This window comes from Dromiciops gliroides, chromosome 4, assembly GCF_019393635.1.
Source record: "Dromiciops gliroides isolate mDroGli1 chromosome 4, mDroGli1.pri, whole genome shotgun sequence".
NCBI classification, from domain to species: domain Eukaryota; kingdom Metazoa; phylum Chordata; class Mammalia; order Microbiotheria; family Microbiotheriidae; genus Dromiciops; species Dromiciops gliroides.
The window spans coordinates 247,942,488-247,965,790 of record NC_057864.1 but is presented as its reverse complement, the minus strand read 5'-3'; the positions used below and the strand labels follow the sequence as shown (position 1 = coordinate 247,965,790).

At 44.5% G+C, this 23,303-nt stretch overlaps 1 protein-coding gene across 1 annotated transcript in view; it reads right to left on the bottom strand.

Annotated features, from left to right (window-relative positions):
- Positions 1 to 2,397: 2,397 nt before the first annotated feature.
- Positions 2,398 to 23,303, bottom strand: part of FGD2 (FYVE, RhoGEF and PH domain containing 2) — a 26,494-nt gene continuing 5,588 nt past the window's right edge. Inside the window, exons 6-12 of the mRNA XM_043999535.1 lie at positions 12,531 to 12,610; positions 12,368 to 12,398; positions 10,380 to 10,472; positions 9,834 to 9,965; positions 8,577 to 8,723; positions 3,230 to 3,376; positions 2,398 to 2,747 (exon numbers count right to left, since the gene is read on the bottom strand). Coding sequence (XP_043855470.1) covers positions 2,535 to 2,747; positions 3,230 to 3,376; positions 8,577 to 8,723; positions 9,834 to 9,965; positions 10,380 to 10,472; positions 12,368 to 12,398; positions 12,531 to 12,610 — 843 coding nt within the window. The 3' untranslated portion in view covers positions 2,398 to 2,534. The remainder of the gene's footprint in view (positions 2,748 to 3,229; positions 3,377 to 8,576; positions 8,724 to 9,833; positions 9,966 to 10,379; positions 10,473 to 12,367; positions 12,399 to 12,530; positions 12,611 to 23,303) is intronic.

Below are 23,303 nucleotides of genomic sequence, written 5' to 3'. Positions count from 1 at the left end.
TTTTTGGGGGGTTTTTTGGTGAGGCAGTTGGGGTTAAGTGACTTGCCCAGAGTCACACAGCCAGTAAGTGTTAAGTGTCTGAGGCTGGATTTGAACTCAGGTCCTCCTGACTCCAAGACCAGAGCTCTATACACTGTGCCATCTAGCTGCCCCCCTTTTCTACATTTCTTAATGAACAATATAAGGCCTACTACGGAAATACCACGCGTTGGATCCTTCTCTGCATCCCCCCAACTATTCCCCCAGGAATTCCTCACTCCTAACACTCCTACACCTTGGGGGTGTGGTTCTGGGGTGGGTCTAGGAGGTAGGAGAGGACAGTGACCGTCTTTCCCATTGACCCATCTCCCCATTGGTCTCAGTCATTCCCCAAACTCCACTGCTGCCCATTGAGAAGTCAGCCCAAGTAGGTGATGGGGTTGATTCAGGTAGCAGAGACATCATGGCCTGTGAGGAGCAAGCCCAGCTGATGAGCAGGGTGCCATGCCCATTGGAAAAAAGACATCAGGCCTGGCAGATCCGCAGCTGCAAGTCACGTGCCTTATTGCGATTATGTTCTGTTGGTGTCCACTCTTTGTATATAAATGGGGGGTGTTTTCCGGGTTGGGAGAGGGATATATATGCATACACACATATATAAGCAATACACCTATGTATATATGTTTGTAAATGTAAACACATAGATGAACATAGGTGCATTCACACACAAGCATACATACACAGGCATAGGTATGTGCACCTATATAAAATGCAATATACATGTGTATGTATGTATATGCAAGTGGGTATCCACATGCATATACACATACATATATGAGTGTGTATAGGAAGACCTGAGTTCAAATCCTGTTTCAGAAATTTATTAGCTATATCAACCGGGGCAAGTCACTTAACCGCTCTCAGCCTCAGTTTCCTAATCTGTAGAAGGGATGTGTGTGTGCTAATAACAGCAGAATTATGAGGAGGATCCCCTGTAAAAACCCTATTAAATGTCATCTATTCATATTATTCGCTGGAGAGGGTCTATTCATCTCACTTAGTGGTTTCCCATCTCTAAGATGAAGAAGGGGCAGGACTAGATGTTCTCCTTGGTTCCTTCCCGGACTTAACTCGAAGGCAAAGGGAGGTGTGCAGTGACCCCTGGAATCTGCAAAGTCCGGGGTGTGCTCCGCGGTGGTGGCCCGCCCCCTTGTGGAGATGGTGTGTTTTAGCAGTCACCTGGCCGGTCCTTTCCAAGTGTTCTCCCCTTGGGGCCCCTCCCTCTGTTTCTGGGAGAGGGAGAAGGAGGGAGTCCCGTGGGGAGTTCCATTTCAGGGCATGATCTGAGCTCAGTAATCGGTGCTTCCCCTCCCCCTCCTCCAAGGGCCCCACGCAGGCTCCAGTTGTCCAGGGGCTCTTGGGTTGGATATCTCCGCTGCCTGCTCTGGGGCAGGCTTGGAGAATTGAATATGGATGTGCTGGGGCTGGGGAGGAGCGGAGTGGAGGTGGGAGGGTGGGGTGATGGGGCAGAATGTGAAGCAGTGAGGGGAGGGGGGTCACACCTCTTTCTTGGACTCACCCCTTCTATTTTCAAGCACCGAGCCCTCTCTCTCCACCACGACCCACCGTGCCACACTGAAAGGTGTCTGTCACATCACCTTTGACTTCCTGGGTCATTGCCTTCCTGCGACATGCCCCTAGTCCATCCTGAGGAACCGAGGGGCCATCAGATGGAAACAAAAGCTCCTGGCATACTGCCACCCGCCGGCAGTCACCTTTGTCCCCAAACCAGTAGCATGCCACGTTGACTAGAAGAGTCCGTCCTCCAGGGACGTTGGGCTCAATTCAACTCTCCACCTCTTTCAGGCTTTCCTTTATTCCCTTCTTCTCTCAGCCCTAGCCCTAACTTCTTTTCTCTCCATTGTCTCCTCTTCTCTTTCTCCTTCCTTATTCTTTCCTCCCTTCCTTTCTGCCTTTGGATCAGAGATTTAGAGCTAGAAAGGACCTTAGAGGCACCTAGTCCAACTGCCTCATGTTTACAATTGAGGAAAGCTAGTCCCAGAGAAATCAAATAACTTGCCCAAGGTCACACAGGTAGTAAGTGGGACACCCAGATTTGAAGACAGATCCTGCCATTTCAGGCAGCTTCAGCAACTTCAAGTTGAACCCTTTCCACTGCACCCTAGGGGCTCCTCCCTCCACTTTGCCATTTCTTTTTTTCTGTTTGGATTTCCAGCCTTGAGGTCTCCCTCATTCTGGGTGCCCTTCAGCAAGGGGTCTTCCCTCAGTATCTCATTTCCCATAGACGCTAGCAAGAAGGACACAGGAGCTTCCTTATTTATAGTGACTAGACGCATGGTTTCATTTCTGGGGTCTCATCTGGGGAAGATGAGAATTAATAGGAGATGATGAAAATAATTCTGCATGAAAGGAGGGAGTAGCTGATCAGAAGACTTGTGTGGTGTGTGTGTGTGTGTGTGTGTGTGTGTGTGTGTGTGTGTATTCACATGTGTGTGCCTGGAGGTGGAAGAGATACAGCTCCCCTCATTCCCAGCTCAGTCTGACAATTCACCCTCGGGTCCAATGAAGCTCTGACCTCTGGCTGCCCGATCTATGGCCTTCATCCATTGCCCTTTGAGCTCCTCAGATTCAGCCCTGAATGAGTAGACCAGACTAGACTGCTGTAGCTGGAACACCCGGGGATCAGCCAGGGGGCCATTGGTCACCTGATACCCCAGCAGGGGAATGGAGGTGTGAGCTTTCATATCCTGGGAAATCAAGAAAGTAGAATGTCAGGTAAGAAGGAGGGAAGAAAGGAGAAATGAAGAAGAAAAGGAAAGAGGGAAAGGAGAGAAGGAAAGAAGGAAGGGAAAATGGATAACGGTTCATTTTATCCTCTTTAGAAGTACCCATCCACCTTACAGAGGGACAGGAATCAGGCAAGAGGCATGGGGGCAGCTATCAAGGAATTTTTCATAGCTCTTAGGGAAAAGTAATCACTAACGGAAGCATGAGCACAGGACTACAAGTCAGGAGACTTGGGTTCCAGTTGTGGTTGCACTGTTAACTTGCTCTGTGACCTTAGGCAAGTCACCTCATCTCCTACCCACCCCCACAGCCCACACTTCTGCTATAAAAAGAGATGATAGCTCTATGGCTTACTTCTCTTGTAATGGATGGAGATGTGAAGGTAGGTGCTGGGAGAGGTGGAAAGGGCTACTGGGATGTGAGAACTAATGGTGGTGATTACCTGTGGGGCAGCATAGATGTAAAGCACCAGGGGGTCATCTCTGGGAATGACACACCAGCCTCGGCTGCTGCCCTTCCCCCACTTTTCTCCCAGGAGCTGCAGGAAGCTGCACATCAGGCTCTGTTCTGATACCTTCGAAGACTCTTTCTGGGAAATGTACAGAGGCATCTATCAGTTTGTGTGGAACAACCCCCCCCCCCACAAAAGAGCTAGTAGGAATTGGAAACCAATTGCCATATCTTCAGTTTCATTCCCTGTAAAAGGCAGGGCTTGAACCAGATAATCTCCAGGGTGCCTTCCATCTGTGATGGTGTGAGTTGGGATAAGGGAGAGATCTATGTAGGCAGGAGCAATCAGGGAAAGCTTCATGGAGGAGGTGAACTTTGCAATAGAGTCAGGATTTAGAGTGGTAGAAAAGAGAGGCAAAGGCATTCCAAGCTGGCATTCAAGTATGTGGGTGTGGATATGTGGATGTGCCATTGGGCATGTACTTGTGGCAGGAGAAAACCTAGGGCACCCTGTGTCCCAGAGAAGATTCCATAGTCTCTGGGTTACTGTTACCACTCACTACATTAACAATGTAGGGCTGTCCTGAGCAGTGTTCTCATTGTTCCCTTACTGCACCCCCTGGTGGAGGAGAGGGAGAAGACCTGTAGAACACTTCCCATGATCTTAGCTGCTCCTGGGCTCTGGAGGAGTTCTGGGTGAAGATCTGAGTTTTCAGTTTAGTTAGGGGGTCCCCTATTCTTGGTGGACACACCCACACAAGTTCATCAGACTGTGAGCTCCTTGAGACCAGCTATCATTTATGAAATAAAACATTTATGAAACAAAAAACCAGGTATTTTTTGGTCTAGGTATTCCTAGCACTTAGTATAGTGCTTGACACATAGTACATGTTTCATAAATGATAACTGACTGACTGACAGATAAGCTACTGCTCTGAAACTTATAGCTTTAGAGACTTTCCAGAGGGGATAAGGTAGGAGTAGGGTCACTGGGAGTCTGACTGATTTGCCTAGAGTTACAGAATCATAAACCAATATTTGTCAGCATTCAAACCCAGATCTTCCTAACTCCCAAATGGATACTTATTTACCACATTTGACCACAATTCCCATCCCTGGAGTTCGGGAGAATATTTTGCCATTAGCATTATGGGGAGCTGAGAATAGCAGAAGGGACAGATCTAGACCATGTGCCTTCAGCCTTCTCTGTTCCCGTGGAACAGGGGAGTCTTGAAGAGGGAGGTTTGGGGGCTGGAAGGCACATCAGGAAGGATTAGAACATTTTGGATCACTATTTTACTCCCTTCACATTCAACCTCACCACATACTTGTTTATGTTGTAGCTCCCTGCCCCCAGTTAGACTGTAAACTTCTTGAATTAGGTGATTTTCTATCTCTGTCTCTCCCTAAGTGGCTAGCACATCACCTTAGGAACACAGGAAACACAATAAACATGGAATTGCATTGTAATGTGTATACATGTGTACCAACTTTATCATCATTCCTGGGATACCTACATTAGGGCAGCCCTGAAATTGCATGGGGTTGGGTAGAGATGATGAGATACTGGAAGCAAGTGACAGAAGACCCCAGGCCAAGGTTAGGGTGCAAAGCAGAAAAATCAGCAAACTGGAACATCAAGGCTCACAAGGGTCAGGTGGAAGAAGAAAACAGGCAGGGAGTGGGATGGAGATCACAGCATGGTAGTATGGGGCATTGGTTGGATCCAGAGTCAGGAGAGACTTGGGTTTGAATCTTTTCTCTGACACTATGAGCAACTCTGGGGAAATTGTTTACTCTTTTGGAAGAAAAGATAGAAAGGGGGCAGCTAGATGGCGCAGTGGTTAAAGCACTGGCCCTGGATTCAGGAGTACCTGAGTTCAAATCCGGCCTCAGACACTTGACACTTACTAGCTGTGTGACTCTGGGCAAGTCACTTAACCCCCATTGCCTAAAAAAAAAAAAAAAAAAAAAAAGATAGAAAGAAGGAAGGAAGGAAGGAAGGAAGGAAGGAAGGAAGGAAGGAAGGAAGGAAGGGAGGGAGGAAGGCAGGAAGGAAGGAAGGAAAAAAGGAAGGAAGAAAGGAAGAAAGGAAGGGAGGGAGGGAGGGAAGAAGGAAGGGAGGGAGGAAGGAAGGGAGAGAAAGGAAGGAAACGGGTATTAAGCTACTACTATGTGCCAGGCACTGTGCTAAGCACTTTACAAGTATTATCTTATTTGATTTTTACCACAACTCTGGGAGGTACAGGCTATTATTCTGCCCATTTTGCAGGTGAGGAAACTGAGACAGAAAGAGGTTAAATGACTTGCTAAGGGTCCCACAGGTAGAAAGTGTCTGAAACAGGATTTGAACTAAGGTCTTCCTGACTCCAGGCTCAGTGCTCTATCAGTACCACTTAGCCACCTCTGAGCCTCAATTTCTTCATCTTTAAAATAGGGAAAGTAATACCTATAGTACCTGCCATTTAGGGCTATTGTAAGGATCAGACAAGTTAATGTTATATAAAATGATTTGTGGGCTGGCAAGTCCTATGCAAATGTCAGATAGTATTATAATGAGAGGCAAGGAGGCAAAATAGGTAGAGGGTCAGCTTCAGAGTCAGAAAGACCTGCCTTTGACACACACTAGCTGTTTGGCCCAGGGTAAGTCACTTAATGTCTTAGGGCCTTGAATGGCCCCTTAAGTCTAAGATCATAAGTTACCTCCCTGAGCCTCAATTTCCTCATCTGCAAAATGGAGTCATTAATACCTTTAATACCCCTTTCATAGGGTCATTTTGAGGACTGAATAAGATAATGTAAATGAAGCCTTTTGCAAACTCTTAGGCAACTACAAATGTCAGTTACTACTACTACTATAGCTACTATGACTACTACTACTACTACTACTATTACCAGTACTACTACTACTACTACTACTACTACTATGTATTAATGGAAGGAATTTCCATGCTGGGAATTCCCTACCCTGAAACCATAGGTCAGGATTTTTAAAAATATATATTCCAACATATACAAGGGATGCAGCATGATATAGTGACTCAAATAATGGCCTTGGAATCAGGAAGACTTGAGTTCAAATCCTGCCTCTGACACATACCAGCAAGAAACTTAACCTCTCAAGGCCCCAGTAATTCTCTAAGACTCTAGGATATACAACAATTGCCCACCTGCATTGATAGAGGGAGTTTCCTCACTGTGAATTTCCTATATCAATTAAATCATGAGTCTCTACACCAAAATATATCAGAATACCACCCAAAGCTGGATGGGGGAACCTGCTAATGGTTGAATGACTTACTCATTCCTGTGGGTCCTTCTATGTTTAAGCTTATTATTGGATATAGAATGGAAGGGTTCTTAGACACCATAGAAATTAACTTATTCATTCTATAGATGAGAGAACTAAGGCTCACCCAGAGTGGGAAGTGACTTGCCCAAAGTCATATCAGAAAAAACAGCATTTGAACTCAGGCTCTCATTCCAAATCTAGTGAACTTCATGTGACACCACAAGTTCTTAAAGGGAAACTGCTATTTCATGATGTCCCTTTTATATACTGGATATCTATGGCTGATAAACTCAGTTAACACTGGGTTAATGAGACTATTGTTTGGAACTCAGTAGGCACTCAACAGATTCTTGTTGTCATTGGAAACTGGGGGATAGGCCTTATAGAGAAAAGGTTGATAGATCTGGGATGAGCCAGCCTAGATAAGAATAGGCTAAGAGGGATACTATGGTGTAGTATGGTGTTGGGCTGTCCTGTGTCTGGCTCTTTCCCTGACTTACTATGTGACCCTGGGCAAATCACCTTGGCTCTCTCTGGGCCTTAGTTGCCACAGTTATAAAATGGCGGGGGTAGATTAGATAACCTCTGAGGTCTCCTCTAGCTCTGACATTTTTGGGTTTTCTAGAAATGAAATTCCAGGTTTTAAGCATAAACACCACAAATAGGGCTTGTGACTGGTCAGCTCCATTGGTCAAACATAATATTAGCATGGCTGAGGACCTGAGGTCAGTAAAATATTGGTCACATATTGCCACCCCAACAATCTGTCTATCAGAAGTCTATCAAGTCTCAAAGGGGGACCATATCAGAGTATGGATAGATCATTCCAAACCTAGGCTAACTAGATTAACAGATGTTGGTACTTTGGGCAAAGCGCCACAAGCCCTACCCTAGTTTCAGCTCTGTGAATAACTTACTCCTAGGTCAACAGCTCAAGGTGCAGGCTGAACTAATAGAGGATCACGGATGTTATCTTTCCATGCGGGAAGTCAGGGAAGTCTGAGGAGCCTAAGAAATCAGGTTTGGTTTGGTTTATTCAGTTCCTCCTAATGTGGGCAAGTATGTATCAGTTATGTCTTTGCAAGTTTACTGGCGTGGGTGCATTGGGGTGGGGTGCCCCCTTTCCTCTTTTATTCTAAGTCAAAATCAAGAGTACAGCCAAATGGAAACTAAAACTCTATTTTGTTCCAGATTATCTGAAAACACGGGCCCTGGTTTCCTTATCTATAAGACCAGGGAGCTGGATGAATTGACCTGTAAGGCCACTTACAACTCAAAAATTCTCTGATGGTGGATATACTCTAGACTTTGGAGTAGACTCTAAACTAGGGCTAGTCTGGGGGCCACAGGGCTGGGTTGGAGTTTTGTTTTTGTGGGGCAGTGAGGGTTAAGTGACTTGCCCAGGGTCACACAGCTAGTAAGTGTTAAGTGTCTGAGGCCAGATTTGAACTCAGGTCCTCCTGAATCCAGGGCTGGTGCTCTATCCACTGCGCCACCTAGCTGCCCCCTGGGTTGGAGTTTTGAAGAATGAGACAAAGGAAGTCCAGCATAGCGAAGCCCAGTATTCCTTGAGGATGGTGATAGAATGTTGTTGTTCAGTTGGGTCTGATTCTTCTTGGCAAAGATACTGGACTGGTTTGCCATTTCCTTCTCCAGCTCATTTTACAGTTGAGGAAACTGAGGCAAACAGAGTTAAGTGATTTGCCCAGGGTCACACAGCTAGTAAGCGTCTGAGGTCAGATTTGAACTCAGGTCTTCCTGACTCCAGACCTGGCGCTTTAGCCAGTGTGCCACCTAGCTGCTCAGAGATAGAGTAGGTACAGCCTGACTCCAAGACCAAGAGCAGGAAGAGGGAACAGGATCCAAAGATCATTTCCCATGGTGAAAATGTTTATTTGTTCTGAAAGTGGTGTCTGTTGTGGCTAGGACAGGGAGAGGGAAGTGGAGGGGTGGGCGTCAACAGATAGGTGGAAGATGTGCCAGAGGAAAGAGCCGGGGTGCAATGGAGGGGAGAAATGTACAGCATAGCACTGGAGGGAGTCCTCACCTCTAGGATCCCTTTCTTCTTATCATCCTTGTCCTCCGGCAATAGGTTTCCAGTGAGGAAGACATAACACTCGAGACAGACCCGGTTGAGTCGATTGTCATCATATTTCAACCTGGCTTTGTAATCAGAGCACTTAGCACACACCACCTGCAGGAGAAATGGAGTAATACAAGCACTGGCTTGGCTTGAGACTAGAGAAGTATATACACACATGTGTCTATGAATTGGGGGGTAGTTCAAGGTGAAAGAAAGGGACAAGGAGAAGAAGAAGAAGAGGCAGAGGGAAACAAAAAAATGTGGCTATCAATCAATAACATTTACTGTGCTCCTCCTCCTCTTCAAAGTACAGAGCTGAAATTAGGGGAGGGCAGTTGGGGCTCTGCCCAAGATGCCAGCATCTGTGGTGACACAACTTCCTAGCCCAGGAATGGGACAGATAGGGCATTGCTTCCTTTCTATTATGGTAAAGCACATGGATATGTAAGTTATTTCCAGCTGAGGTCTGGGTCCCCTCTCCCAAAAAAGGGGGCAATATTGACAAATGTGCCATTGTGGTTACAACCTCTAGGAATAATTGAAGCCATAAAGTGAATGAAGTCCCCAAAGAGTTAGTGCAGAGAAAGAAGATCAGGAGCCTGGAGACTGAGTCCCAGGAGAGAAATAGTCAAGGATAATGAGGAGAAAAGAAGCCAGCAAAGGAAAGAAAGAATAAAAGAAAAGTAAAGGGAAGAAATAGGACTAGGACCACGTCTACTACTTTGATATACCCCAGAGCTGTAAGTAACAATTTTGGCCCTTGGGACTAGAAACTAAGGCAAATCAATAAGTGTTTATTAAGAACTTAGTATGTGCCAGGCAAGAAGCACAAAGAAATGTCCCCTTGCCCAAGGAAAGTAGCACAAAACATTATAAAAGTCGATTTTGTAATTCACGATTTAAAAATAATATAAGTAATTAGGCTATATTTGGTTAAATGGTAGGGTGGGACTAGTGACTATAGCCATTTCTAGCTGTTGAACTACATTTGTTCAATTTTTGTGCCCCACAAAATTTCAGTGACTTGGGACAAAAATCTGATAGCCCTACCCTAGTTATGACTTTGCGTATTCCTTTCAGTGCTGAACATATGGTAAATAAGCTTTCAGTAAATGTTTGTTGATTGACGGAAAGAGACAGATGATTGAGAAAGGGGAGGGATAGGTGAGGGAAAGAAGAAGGTGATAAGGAAAGGGAGGAAGGAGGAGAGGTGCTGCTCACATAGCCACATGCCCTACAGTGGTGTCGTCTCCGGGTGAGGGCATTGAAGGGCGTCTTACAGCGCATGCACATGGTCACCATCTTGTCACGGACCCACTGGGGAGCTCGGATGCCCAACTCTTCAGACTTCAGCTGAGCAGAGGGATACAGACTTAAAAGTGATCCTAAGTGTGGGGACTAGAACTTCCTTAAGTTCTTAACCCCGATTACCTTCCCAAAAGGAGCAGCTAGATGGTGCAATGTTATCTCTAACTACTGCACTCCCCAGCCACCTAGTTCAGTGCTTTCCCCACCGTTATCCTGCCTAGCTCTGCTCTGTCACTAACCCTCACTGCAATGGACTCTCTCACTCAGGACTTATTTGCAGGGAGAAGATCCTAAAAAAAAAATAAATGGGAAACATGAAATTTCAGATGCAGGGAAGATATGAGGGGGCAAGGGGAGGAAGTGGGAGTGTAGACTTTGTTGTGTGTGAGGTAGGCCCGGCAAGAGCAGAGGAACAAGGGGTGTTCTTTGAGGGGGAGGAGTCGGTTTCAGAGCATGTACCTGGTGCTCTTCGGTGTCTCCCTCTAAACCCTGGACAGCAGCTTTGAAGGTTTCATGCCGCTTCCCAACTTGGTTGATGGCCTGTTGGCAAGCCTGGGTGGAGGAAGAATATAACATGTTGGTTGTAGTGACCAGTTCTCTATAACCAAGGATCCTATTTCTCTTCCTTCCCTCCTCATTTATCACCTCTTTTAGAGCCACACAATAATTTGGGAAATCCCAGTGGCCTGAAACAAGATGAGTACACCAGGTAGATTCTACCCAGGGCCTGGGGCAGGGGCTGAGCATAAACACCTCTAAGTGGGAAGGTCAGCCTGACTTGTCTATTTATGCTCATCCCCCCAAAGCAGGGCTGGGACAATCAGAGAGAGGAAGAAACACTTTCCAGAGAGGAGATAAAGGAAGCCTCAAAGGCTCCTCCCATTTCTTTTAGTCTATCTAAATTTACCCTGTCATTCAAGGTCCATCTCAAGTCACCTCCTCCATGAAGTCTTCCTTGATCACCCCATAGTGCTTATGTCCTGCACCAGCCACTGGGCATTTATTGTGATCTATTTATTCTGACAGAATGCATGCTCCTTGAGGGCAGGGACTTTATAATTCTTTGTATTTGTATCCACAGTGACTAGTACAGTATCTGGCACACAATGTGGTTGTTCAGTCGTTTTTCAGTCATGTCCAACTTTTCATTATCCCATTTGGAATTTTCTTAGCAAAGATACTGAAGCGGTTTGCCTTTTCCTTCTCTACTTCATTTTACAGATGAGGAAACTGAGGCAAACAGCTAGGTTAAAGTGACTTGCCCAGGGTCACACAGCTAGTAAGTGTCCGAGGCTAGATTTGGACTCAGGAAAATGAATCTTCCTGACTCTAAGCCTAGCACTCTATCTACTGCACTTCCTAGCTGGCACACAGTGTGGGCTTAATAAATTATTACCAACAGATTGATATATCTGTGCCATGTCTCCCTAGTTAGTACTCACACTGTTGTTATCCTTCCTGATGGAGTGTATGCTCCTTGAGGGGAGGGACTTTATTATTCTTTTTTGTGTGTGTGTGTGAGGCAATTGGGGTTAAGTGACTTGCCAAGGGTCATACAGCTAGTAAGTGTTAAGTGTCTGAGGTCGGATTTTAACTCAGGTACTCCTGACTCCAGGGCCGGTGCTCTATCCACTGCGACACCTCGCTGCCCCCGACTTTATTATTCTTTATGTTTTTAGTGCTAGTGCCTAACATACTACCTGGCACACAGTAGGGGCTTAATAAATGCTTTTTGATAAGTTGATGTGCCTTTGCTGTATCTTCTTAGTTAAACATTAAGTCCCTTGAAAGCAAGGACTGTGTCTCATATTTTTCTTTCTTCCTCAATACCTGACAGTGGTGCATGGTAGGCTCTCAACACATGCAATTCAACAAGCATTTATGAAGTCTACCATATGCCCCAAACTGGGTAAGCAAAGAAAAAAACGACACTGCTTCTGCCCTCAAGGAATTTACCATTCTATGGTGTTGATAGTGACAATGGCATCAATGAATCAGCAAGCATTTATTAAACACCTACCATGTGCTAAGCATAGTGGATACAGAGATGGAAGTGACATTGTCTCTACCCTAAAGGGAATCACAATCTAGCTGGAGAAACAAAGTGTGCATAAATAAAGAATATAATAGCAGAGGCAGAATATAATGGGTAAAGGAGAGATCCCTTTCAGCTGAAGGGGCTACTCATTGATTGAGTGACTGAAAGGCCCATCTCCCCCACTCAGCTGGTTGTTCCTGGGTGGGTGACCCGGAGGACAAGCACAGCCAGAGACTTAGACTCAATTTGCTTGGCAGAGGGAGAGAAAGATCCCAGGAAGGTGATCGGTGGGGATGTTTTTGAGCTGGGGACAGCAGGATAGAAAAGCTGGAATGGGGAGGGTCTCTCTGCAGAAACTGCCTTCTCTTCCCCACTCCCCAACTCCCAGGCTGGGTGAGGGTGAGGTTACCTGGATCCAGGTGTTCATCTCTTCCTCAGACCTGCCCCAAAATAGGACATATCCATTAAGGGAAGTTAGGCTCCATCTTCCCATCTCCACCCTCACCCGACCCCACAGGTATCCTGTCTGCTCCCTGCCCCTGTGACTTGTAGGATATATCAAGATGCCTTACTGGGCTTGCAGTTCCAGAGTCCTCTGTTTCCCTGACACCAAGAAAGAGTGAGGAAATACCACGTCATTCAGTTCCCGGACCTGGAGAGTAAGAATAATTATGCATCAATAGCAGCAGCAGCAAGGGAACTCCCTGGTTGCACTGGGTCATAGTGAGTTTGGCCGGGCATGTTCACAAAAGAGGAAGAGGTCGGCAACGTGCAACATGGAGAAGAGGCGGTCACTGCTATCCAGTCCCCTGCCAGATAAATGTACATATAACAGATCTTCGGGTTGGGTAGCATCCTAGAAGCCCGCTCTCAGCAGAAACACAAACTTTCTGAATTGGAAGGGACTGTGTCATCCTACCTCGTATACAAAATAGAATCTCTCCTACAATCCACCTGATTGTGGGCATCCAGGCTCTGCTGGGAGACCTCCAGTGAGAGGCAGCCCCTTCTACTTTTGGACAGCTATACTCATGAGAAGTAGGGCAGCTAGGTGGTACCATAGTGCATAGAGTACAGGACAGTGGAGTCAGGAAGACTCATCTTCCTGAGTTCAAATTTAGCCTCAGACGCTTACTCTGTGACCCTGGGCAAGTCACTTAACCACTGTTTGCCTCAGTTTCTTCAACTGTAAACTGAGGATAATAATAGCACCTACCTCCCAGAGTTGTTGTTGTAAGAGAATACCCTTGGTATTTGGGGCAATGTGAGTCGTGGACTTGTGAGAAAATTTTAAAGCTAGTGATATTTTCCCTTTTGGATATATAATAACAGCTAGCATTTATATAACACCTGAAGGTTTGCCAAGTGCTTTACATCTTATTTCATTTGATCCTCATATCAGCCCTAGGAAGTTGGTCCTATTATTATGCCCATTTTATAGAAGAGGAAACTGAGGCCAACAGGGGTTAAGTGACTTATTTGGGGTCACGCAGCTAATACATATCTGAGGTAGGGTTTGAACTCAGGTCTTCCTGACTCCAAGGACAATACTAGGCTACCATGATATCCTCTCTAGAAGGGAAAATATCGCTAGCATCGAAATCTTCTCCTAGAACAAATTATACATGGATCAAATATATTTATTATGTGTGGGAGCATTTTGGGGCATGAAAATAGGCTTAAATTTCGTTTATTTTGTTCCAACATTTCTCTAGCTTCTCTTTATTCCTGGGTATTCCATTTTCCCAGCCCCTCCCAACCAGCACTTATGGATTCCATCAATATTTTTCCAGTCCAAGAATTTTTTGTGGCCAAATTAGTTTAAGAAATGCTGCCCTTGGAAATTACAGTGCAGACAACAAGACCACACATGATGCTTCCCTCAGGAAGAGAAGGGGGAGGCAGGGATCAGGGACCAGGGTGGTGAAGCCTGGGGGAGGAGGAGGCCACATCTCCTTGGATGACTTCATTGTTTTGCCTTTAGGCCAGCCTGGCTTCAAACCACAGGCACAAGCTCTTGAGTCAGTGAAGATAAAGGAGGGCATTGGAATCTATGGTTTTCAAGGTCCCTCCCATCTTCCATCCTGTTCAATGCCCTGATAGTCTGTGTTCTGAGGCCCCTCCTAATTCTGATATTCTACAAGACACTTCTTCTCAGATGAATAGCAGACATCAGGATTATCCCCTTCCCTTCTGCCTGACAAATGGTATCCTCTGCAGGGAAGGATAACATATTTGCACATACACATACAGCCACCCATAGATTATACATAGGCATATAGGTATAGTGGAAGCAATGGACTCGGGGACATGCACAGAGACCCACATGCAGGGAGGAATATTCAGGGACACATGCACAGCATTTTCATGGACATCCCTCCTTAGACAGACGTTCAGAGACAGGCCCAGAGGCACATAGAAGTCTGGACACTGACAGAAAGGCAGGCTTACATACACCAATCACATACACCATGACCAGATTTGAATCAGGAAGTCCAGCACCTGGGATAGATTCCATTGAATGGATTGGGGGAGGGAATAGATGAGAGGTGGGATCGGAGTCAGCCCCTAGGAGAGACAGTCAGACCTTTGGTGAAGCCTCACACTGTATCTCTCTCCCTATTCCCTGACCTCCACTGGCCTAGGACACTGCTGCCACTTCCTTTCCAGAGGTCTACCTTGTCCTCTGCCCTCTGTTGAGGCTTTGGTTGGTAGAGGACCAGCAAAGTCATCTAAGACACAGAGCTGATAGTCTCTGGACCACTGTGGGGAGAAGTGTGAGGACCCCATCAAGGGAATGAGTGCTCTCTCATGTATATGTATATGTGTATGTATATGTATGTGTGCATGTATATGTGTATGTGTATGTGTATGTATATGTGTACGTGTATGTATATGCATACATATATAAATAGTGTGTGTATACATGTATATGTGTCTATGTCTGTGTACATGCATATATATATGTATGTGTGTATAGATATACATATGGTGTGTATATAGATAATAACATATTTTTATATGACACAACATATATTTTCTACAGCACATTTCCTCAGGGCAATATTTTATCTTTTTGTGTGTGTGTGTGTGTGTGTGTGTGTGAGGCAACTGGGGTTAAGTGACTTGCCCAGGGTCACACAGCTAGTGTGTAAAGTGTCTGAGGCCGGATTTGAACTCAGGTCCTCCTGAATCCAGGGCCAGTGCTCTATCCACTGCGCCACCTAGCTGCCCCACATATCCTATATGATATATACCATATATTTACATATGATATATATGCTCACCTGCACAATATGATCTTGTATGCACTCCTGGGCATGTCTAAGAGCATAGGCCTTGGGTAGTGAGTCTGTGTTCACTGAAAGAAGTAATGTTTCATTCCCCCAGAAGGCTGAGGGCTGACTTCAGGAAGAAAAACCTGAGCCAAACAGAGGGCAGATAAGCTTCCAGATAATCATTTACAGCCTCTCCAAGAATAGGCAGGCAGAGTGATGCCCAGAAAATGCCAGTCTGAGATGCCCTTTTGGTGCCAGCTACAGGCTCCCAACAGTAGCCAGCAGGTCCTGTTCCTGACACTCTCCATCTGATTAAGAGTCAACATGGTTTGATTGGGGCTCACTGTGTGTTGGGTCTGGCACAGAAGGGTAGTTCAGGGGGTTAGGTAAAGTGCCAGGCCTGGGGTAAGAAAGTTGGCAGCTGCCTACAATGCAACAAGGCAGCTTTTAAAATTCTTTTTTTATAAATGCACATGGTTTTATTATGACAGGAGGTGGTGAGACAGGCAGGGCATAAATAATAACTCACATATTTATAGCATTTTGAAAGTTTGCAAAGTGCTTTTGCATATATTACTACAGTGTTTCTCAAAATTTTTGTTTATATCAAGGTATTATTTTTACTGTGAGGAAGAACAGAGTTTGGGAGATTTAGCATAGAATTTCCCATTTCCCAGGATACTGCTATATTCATATGAGACTGCAAGTCTAGGCTCCCTACAATTCACAGAACACTGGACATTTTCATTGGCTGTGTCTCCCTACCTTTCCCCCCCACCATGCTTGGAATGCTCTCTCTCTCTTCATCTCTACCTCCTGACTTCCTTCAAGTCCTGGCTAAAATCCCACCTTCTTTTAAAGGAGGTCCTTCCCAATTCTCCATTCTAATGTCCTCCCTCTGTTAATTATCTCCAATTTATCCTGTCTACAACTTGTTTTTATATAGCTGTTTGCATGTTGTCTTCCCTTTTAGATTGTGGTGAGCTCCTTGAGAGCTGGACATCTTTTCCCTTTCTTTGTATCCTCAGCACTTAGCACAATGCCTGGCGAATAGTAGGTGCTTAATAAATGTTTGTTGATTGACTGATGTGACCTCTTCTCTCATACACCCTTTGAGAGCCACATCACCTCATTTGGTCCTGGTAACAATCCAATGATGCTATTCTCCCACTTTTACAAATGAGAAAACTTGGGCTCTGAGTAGTTGAGTGACTTGCTGAGGGTCACACAATCCCTGAGGCAGGATTCAAACCCAAGTCTTCCTGATTCTTTTTTTTTTTTCCTTCTTGATTCTTTTTTTTTTTTTAAGTGAGGTAATTGGGGTTAAGTGACTTGCCCAGGGTCACACAGCTAGTAAGTGTTAAGTGTCTGAGGTCAGATTTGAACTCAGGTACTCCTGACTCCAGGGCCGGTGCTCTATCTACTGCGCCATCTAGCTGCCCCTGACCTTCTTGATTCTTAAGACCAGTACAATATCCAATACTTCACATTGCTTCCTTTTGATTTTTCATTGACCACTGAGAGGAGAGAAAGGGAAAGGCAAAAATTGGCCAGAAGTTAGAAATCTGTAGAAGATTGCCAAGATAAATGCTGAGGCTAGTTATTCTTTAAGGTAGAACTATTATTATTATAATCTGAGAATGGAAAATCAGTGAGTGGGGATAGCAGAAGGAAGGAGGAAAGTCCTAAGAAAAAGATGGAAAAGCTATATAATTCTTATTTAGGAATTCAGACAAACACCCCTAAATTGTGAACAGGCATGGGAAACAAGTGGTTTGTCACTGAGAGTTTAAGAAAGAATTGAGGATCAGGGGGCAGCTACGTGGCGCAGTGGATAAAGCACTGGCCCTGGATTCAGGAGGACCTGAGTTCAAATCTGACCTCAGACTCTTGACACTTACTAGCTATGTGACCCTAGGCAAGTCTCTTAACCCTCATTGCCCTGAAAAAAACCAAAAAACAATAAATGAAACAAATTAAAAGTTTCAAAGCAAAGTGGTAAAATGGGGGCATGTGTGAATTTGCCTTTCCTGGTGGGTTATACAAAGTGTGTACAATAATCTCTGTTCAATTTCAATCCAGTACAAAAAACATTAGGGAAGGAAGAAAAGGAAAGAAACAAGGCTTTATTAATTACTGACAATGTACCAAGAACTATACTAAGCACTTCACAAATACTGTCTCATTTGATCTTCACAATAACCTGGAGAGGTAGGTGCTATTATTATCTCCATTTGGAGAAATGGAAGCAGGAAGCAGTAAAGTGACTTGCCCAGGGCCATACATATAGAAAGTATCTGAGAAAGGATTTGAACTCAGGTTGTCCTGACTCTAGCCCTCATGCTCTATCCACTGTGCATCCTAGTTGCCTTCTTTTAGCCACGAGGGACTGAGAGGCTAATGTTATATGGTGACAATGGATTTTCTGGTGGGCTTTGGAGTGAGAAGGACTGATGAAAGAGCAAGAACTTAGTTTGTTTAAAAAGAATTGCTGTGGGGGAAGCTAGATGGCGCAGTGGATAGAGCACCGGCCCTGGATTCAGGAGGACCTGAGTTCAAATCTGGCCTCAGACACTTGACACTTACTAGCTGTGTGACCCTGGGCAAGTCACTTAATCCCCATTGCCCTGCCAAAAAAAAAAAAAAAAAGAATTGTTGTGTTTCTCCTTTGGATCTTTTAACATTTTTTTCTCTTCCCTGGTGGTTTCTATAATATTAGATACTTGTTTCCTTCCTTTTCTTCCTTCCTTGGTGTTACATGTATTAAATTGAAACCAGTAAGGAGGATTACTATGAGCCCCCAGGTGGAAGAAAGGGCAGTGGATTCAGTTGCTTTAACTCCTCACCTGGATAACAACGTGTCCCTGAGCCCGTGGTTCCCATCTCTCCTGTGTTTACTGCTTTTCTGATCTTAGGTGAATGAATATTCAGAGATGGAATAGTTGTATTATGACCATGTGAGCTTCAAAAGGTGGGAAGGGTGAGAAGTCTCCTCAGCAACTGAAGTGGGCAGCAGAGAGCACCATAGCTGATGGCATTGGTAACTGGATCTGAGGAGGAATCAGCCTTGATATGTGATCTTCTTGACCTATCTCAGTAGAAGATTGTCCTGGCTGCTGAGACATTGCAACCTGAAAGGAGCTAGCCCAGCTGGGTGAGAGGCTTGTTCATAGGTGATGACAGTCCTGACCTTTGTCTTGCCAGTGGTCTCCGAATGACGCTGGAGGAGAGTGCCTGATGTCATTGATCATCTTCAAGAATGAAGTACGAACAACAATCTGTAAGGTGACACCACATTCTCCCAGGTGTACCTGTTACAGGACATCCATTTCTGGTAGATTCCGAGATGGCTGTACATCAAAAGCAGTGCTAGCACCTCCCTAGGGCCAGAAATTTTTCAGAACCCTGGGGGGAAAATCAGCCAGGGGATACTTGGAAGCTGTAATTGTAGGACTTGCCACCACAGCTTCTGTCTCACTCACCATTGGGCTGAGTCATACAGATTGCTTTTCAAGTCTAGGTTTTCACCAAAGTCAGCTACTGCTGATAACAGATAATTTTGTCTCTGTTACCACTGCAGCTGCTGAGGGGATCTCTTATAGCTCTTCCAAACTTTTTTTTTTTCTTCCAGGGTCATGGGGGTTAAGTGACTTGCCCAGGGTCACACAGCTAGTAAGTGTCAAGTGTCTAAGGCCGGATTTGAACTCAGGTCCTCCTGAATACAGGGCCAGTGCTTTATCCACTGCGCCACCTAGCTGCCCCTCTTCCAAACTTTTGAAGCCCACAAGATCATGACTTGGTTTCTAGACGCTCATTCACTTAAGATCAGAAATATGTAAACAAACAAGAAATAGGAGCATGCAGGTCCAGGGCACATGATAAAGAGATAAGGTAGCTGAAGCTACTGCTTTTCTATGTGCCAGAACTCTCTCACTTCAAAAGGTTGAGGAAGTGATGAGGGGAACTGCTATTCTGAACTTGATTCTGTTGAATAAGGAAGAATTATTGGCAGAAATAGAAAGAACCAAAACCTTGGAAGGAAGCGATCACCCCATCTGAGAATCATATGTGAACTCCCCTAAATTTGGGGAGAGTTTGAGAGTTAGGAGAAAAGATAAGTTGGAGTGCTAGGAAAAATAGATAAGTGGGATCTCATGGTTTAAGATTCTATAGGGAGAATAGAGCACCGGCCCTGAAGTCAGAAGTACCTGAGTTCAAATCCAGCCTCAGACACTTAACACTTGCTAGCTGTGTGACCCTGGACAAGTCACTTAACCCCAATTGCCTCACTTAAAAAAAAAAAGATTCTATAGGGAATGTTGATAGGATGCTCTCAACAATGAAATTCTAACTAGATAAATTATTCTGATAAGGAAGAAAAGAAGGAACTTTCTAAAGATACTGATGGAGATAAATTAGACTTTATAAAGACATGGACAGAAGATGGGAGTAAGGACAGGTTAATAGCACCTGACTATCACCAAAAAAAGGACAGCTGGGTGGTGCAGTGGATAGAGTGCCAGGCCTGGAGTCAGGAAGACTAATCTTCCTGAGTTCAAATCTGGCCTCAAATACTTTCTAGCTGTATGACCCTGTGCAAGCCACTTCACCCTGTTTGCCTCAGTTTTCTCATCTGTAAAATGATCTGGGGGCAGCTAGGTGGCACAGTGGATAGAGCACCGGCCCTGAAGTCAGGAGTACCTGAGTTCAAATCCAGCCTCAGACATTTAACACTTACTAGCTGTGTTACCCTGGGCAAGTCACTTAACTCCAATTGCCTCACTTAAAAAAAAAATGATCTGGAGAAGGAAATGGCAAACCACTCCAGTATCTTTGCTGAGAAAACCCCAAATGAAATATATCTTTCTTGGACATCACTAATATGGGAAATTGTTTTGTTTGACCATGTATATTTGTTACAAGGGTTTTGTTTTTTTCTTTTTTAATGAGAACATTTGGGAGGGAAAAAAGTGGATTTTTTTAATTGAAAAAAAATCAAACAACCAGAAACCCCCTCAAAGACCCAAATGGGGTCACGAAGAATCAGACATGACTGAAAAATAGGTGAACAACAATAAATTGCCAAAAAATGGAGTGGTCCTGGAAGAATAGGGTTAGGGGTTAAGCTCATAACAAGTTGATGCTTGTGATACACGATAAAGGCAATAAAAGGGTTTTGTTCAGTCATTTTAGTTGTGACTGACTCTGTGGCACCCTGAGGTCTCTTCAGATCTCACTGATAGTGGTTTGGCAGTCAGATCTACAAATTATCTCAGTACAGAGGAATGTAGTTTGTTTGAGACTATGGACTCAAACTCATTGAGAGGAGTTAGGTACTTGCTTGTCTTGGCCTCACTTACCTTGGTTTTCAAATTCTCTTTTTACACAGGACAAGAGAGAAAAAAAATATTGTCCGGATTATCAAGGAAGGGGGAAGAAAAGATAGATTCTTCAAATTGAGGACTAGTGAGCTTGACTTGAAGAATTCTAGAACTCTTGTTTTTTTTCTTTTTGTAGGGCAATGAGGTTTATGACTTGCCCAGGGTCACACAGATAGAAATTGTCAAGTGTCTGAGGCCACATTTGAACTCAGGTTCTCCTGAATCCAAGGCTGGTGCTTTATCCACTGCACCACCTAGCTGCCCCCTAGAACTCATTTTTAAAGTGGTTTCTGAGAACTTAAGAAGTGAAGCTATGATCGCTAAATATGTAACACTCTGCTAGTGTATACACTAGTACTAGCTTTGTATACAACTGTTCTCATTGATCTGTATTGAGAGTATACCCTAGGTATATGGGGAGGGAGGAATGTTTTGCTACTACTGCTCTCACTATTTTTTGTTTGTTTGTTCAGCTGTCCCTGACTTCTTCATGACCCTGTTTGGGATTCTCTTGGCAAAGATACTGGAATGGTTGGCCATTTCCTTCTCCAGCTCATTTTACAGATGAGGAACTGAGGCAAACAGGTTTAGGTGACTTGCCCAGGGTCACACAGTAAGTGTCTGAGGCCAGATGTGAATTCTGGAAGATAAGTCTCCCCGATTCCAGGCCTAGTGTTGTATCCACTGAGCTACCCAGCTGCTTGTTCTCACTGTGCCTTCTCAGTAATGGCGTTTGGTTTGAGCCAATTGTGTCTACTGACAGAGGATTAAACCAGATAGGGTTTAGCTTTAAGTAGACAGATCCACTGACTATATTGAACCTAGGTTAGTATTCCTATAGGGTCAGCTAGGTGGTGCCAGAGTGGATAGGATGCTGGGCCTGGAGTCAGGAAGACTCATTTTCCTGAGTTCAAATCTGACCTCAGACACTTACTAGCTGTGTGCCCCTGGGCAAGTCACTTTACCCTGTTTGCTTCAGTCTTCTCATCTGGAAAATGAGCTGGAGAAGGAAATGGCAAACCACTCCAGTACCTTTGCAAAAGAACCCCAAATGGGGTTACAAAGAGTCAAACACAACAAAAAATGTCAGAACAGTACTCTGTAGCAGAGTATTGCAGGGTTCTGCCCTTGGCCCTGTACTAATCAACATTTTTATCAATAAATTGGGTGAGCCTCCAGGATAAGAACTCACTATTTGACAAAAACTGCTGGGAAAACTGGAAAATAGCATGGCAGAAACTAGGCATAGACTGAAGTAAAGTCAAAATGTGTACAAGATCTAGACATAAAGGGTGATACCATAGGTAAATTAGAAAAGGAAGGAAATAGTTTACTCATCAGAACTGTGGAGAAGGGGAAGAATTTATGACCAAAGATGAGATAAAGAACATTATGAAATGCAGAGTGGATCATTTTGACTACATTAAATTAAAAAGTTTTTGCAGAAACAAAACCAAATCAAAAAAGATTAGAAAGAAAGCAAAAAGCTGGGAAACAATTTTTACAGTGTTTCAGATAAAGGCCTCGTATCCAAAATTTATAGAGAACTGAATCAAATATATAAGAATACAAATCATTCCCCAATTGAGAAATGTATGTGTGAGATAGAGACAGAGACAGAGAGACAGAAACAGAGCCAGAAAGAGGCAGAGAAACACACACACACACAGTTGAAAGGTAGACTGGAACTCTGATCCAAGGCATGGATTGGAATTGATTCCATCATGTTCCTTAACTTCCAGAGAGACTATGAGGAATGGACCCCTCCTTGGTGATATCATCTTTCTCCTGGTTTGAGCTGAACTCTCATCTCAATCTCATTTCACTCACTTTCATATATACTCTGATATATTCCAATCTGTCGAAAGTCTCTGAATGTCTTCTACTTACTGTTTTGCTTAGATAAATGGACTTATTATTTCTATTTATGATGGTCCTTTGTATCACCATTGTTTGATGGGAAGGGTCTAAACTAGCAAGTATAAGCTAGAGGCTGCCCTCCCCACTTAAGCATGATCAAGGGAGCAGCTTTTGTTTTGAACCTATTGTACCTCCTAGACTAGAGATATGATGACACTTACTAGCTGTGTGACCCTGGGCAAGTCACTTAACCCCAATTGCCTCAAACATCCAGGGCCTGATTTATTTCTCACCACTGGACCCAGATGATTCTGAAGGCGTGACTGAGGTTGGTGACCTTGCACAGCCTTCCCTCACTTAAATCCAGTTTAGTGCAAGTCATGACATCACACCAATGTAATGGTCCTCTTCAAGAATGAAGGACAAATGGGCAGCTAGGTGGTGCAGTGGATAAAGTACCAGCCCTGGATTCAGGAGGACCTGAGTTCAAATCCGGCCTCAGACACTTGACACTTACTAGCTGTGTGACCCTGGGCAAGTCACTTAACCCCCATAGCCCCACCAAAAAAAACCAAAACAACAAACAAACAAAAACAAAAACAAAGAATGAAGGACAAATAATGATGACAGGTGGCAGATAGATTTGTCTCATCTGATACCTCTCTGGAGACTGAAGGACAGATTGCCCAGCTTTGGAGGTCCTGGACCTTGCCAGCTCACCTGCCTCTCCCCAATTTCAGCTGATGAAAGGGCCAGGACAACCTTTCTCCCCACAAAAGAGGAAAGGCAGTCATTTCCCCTGGAGACCAGGTGGGCTTAGATCAGA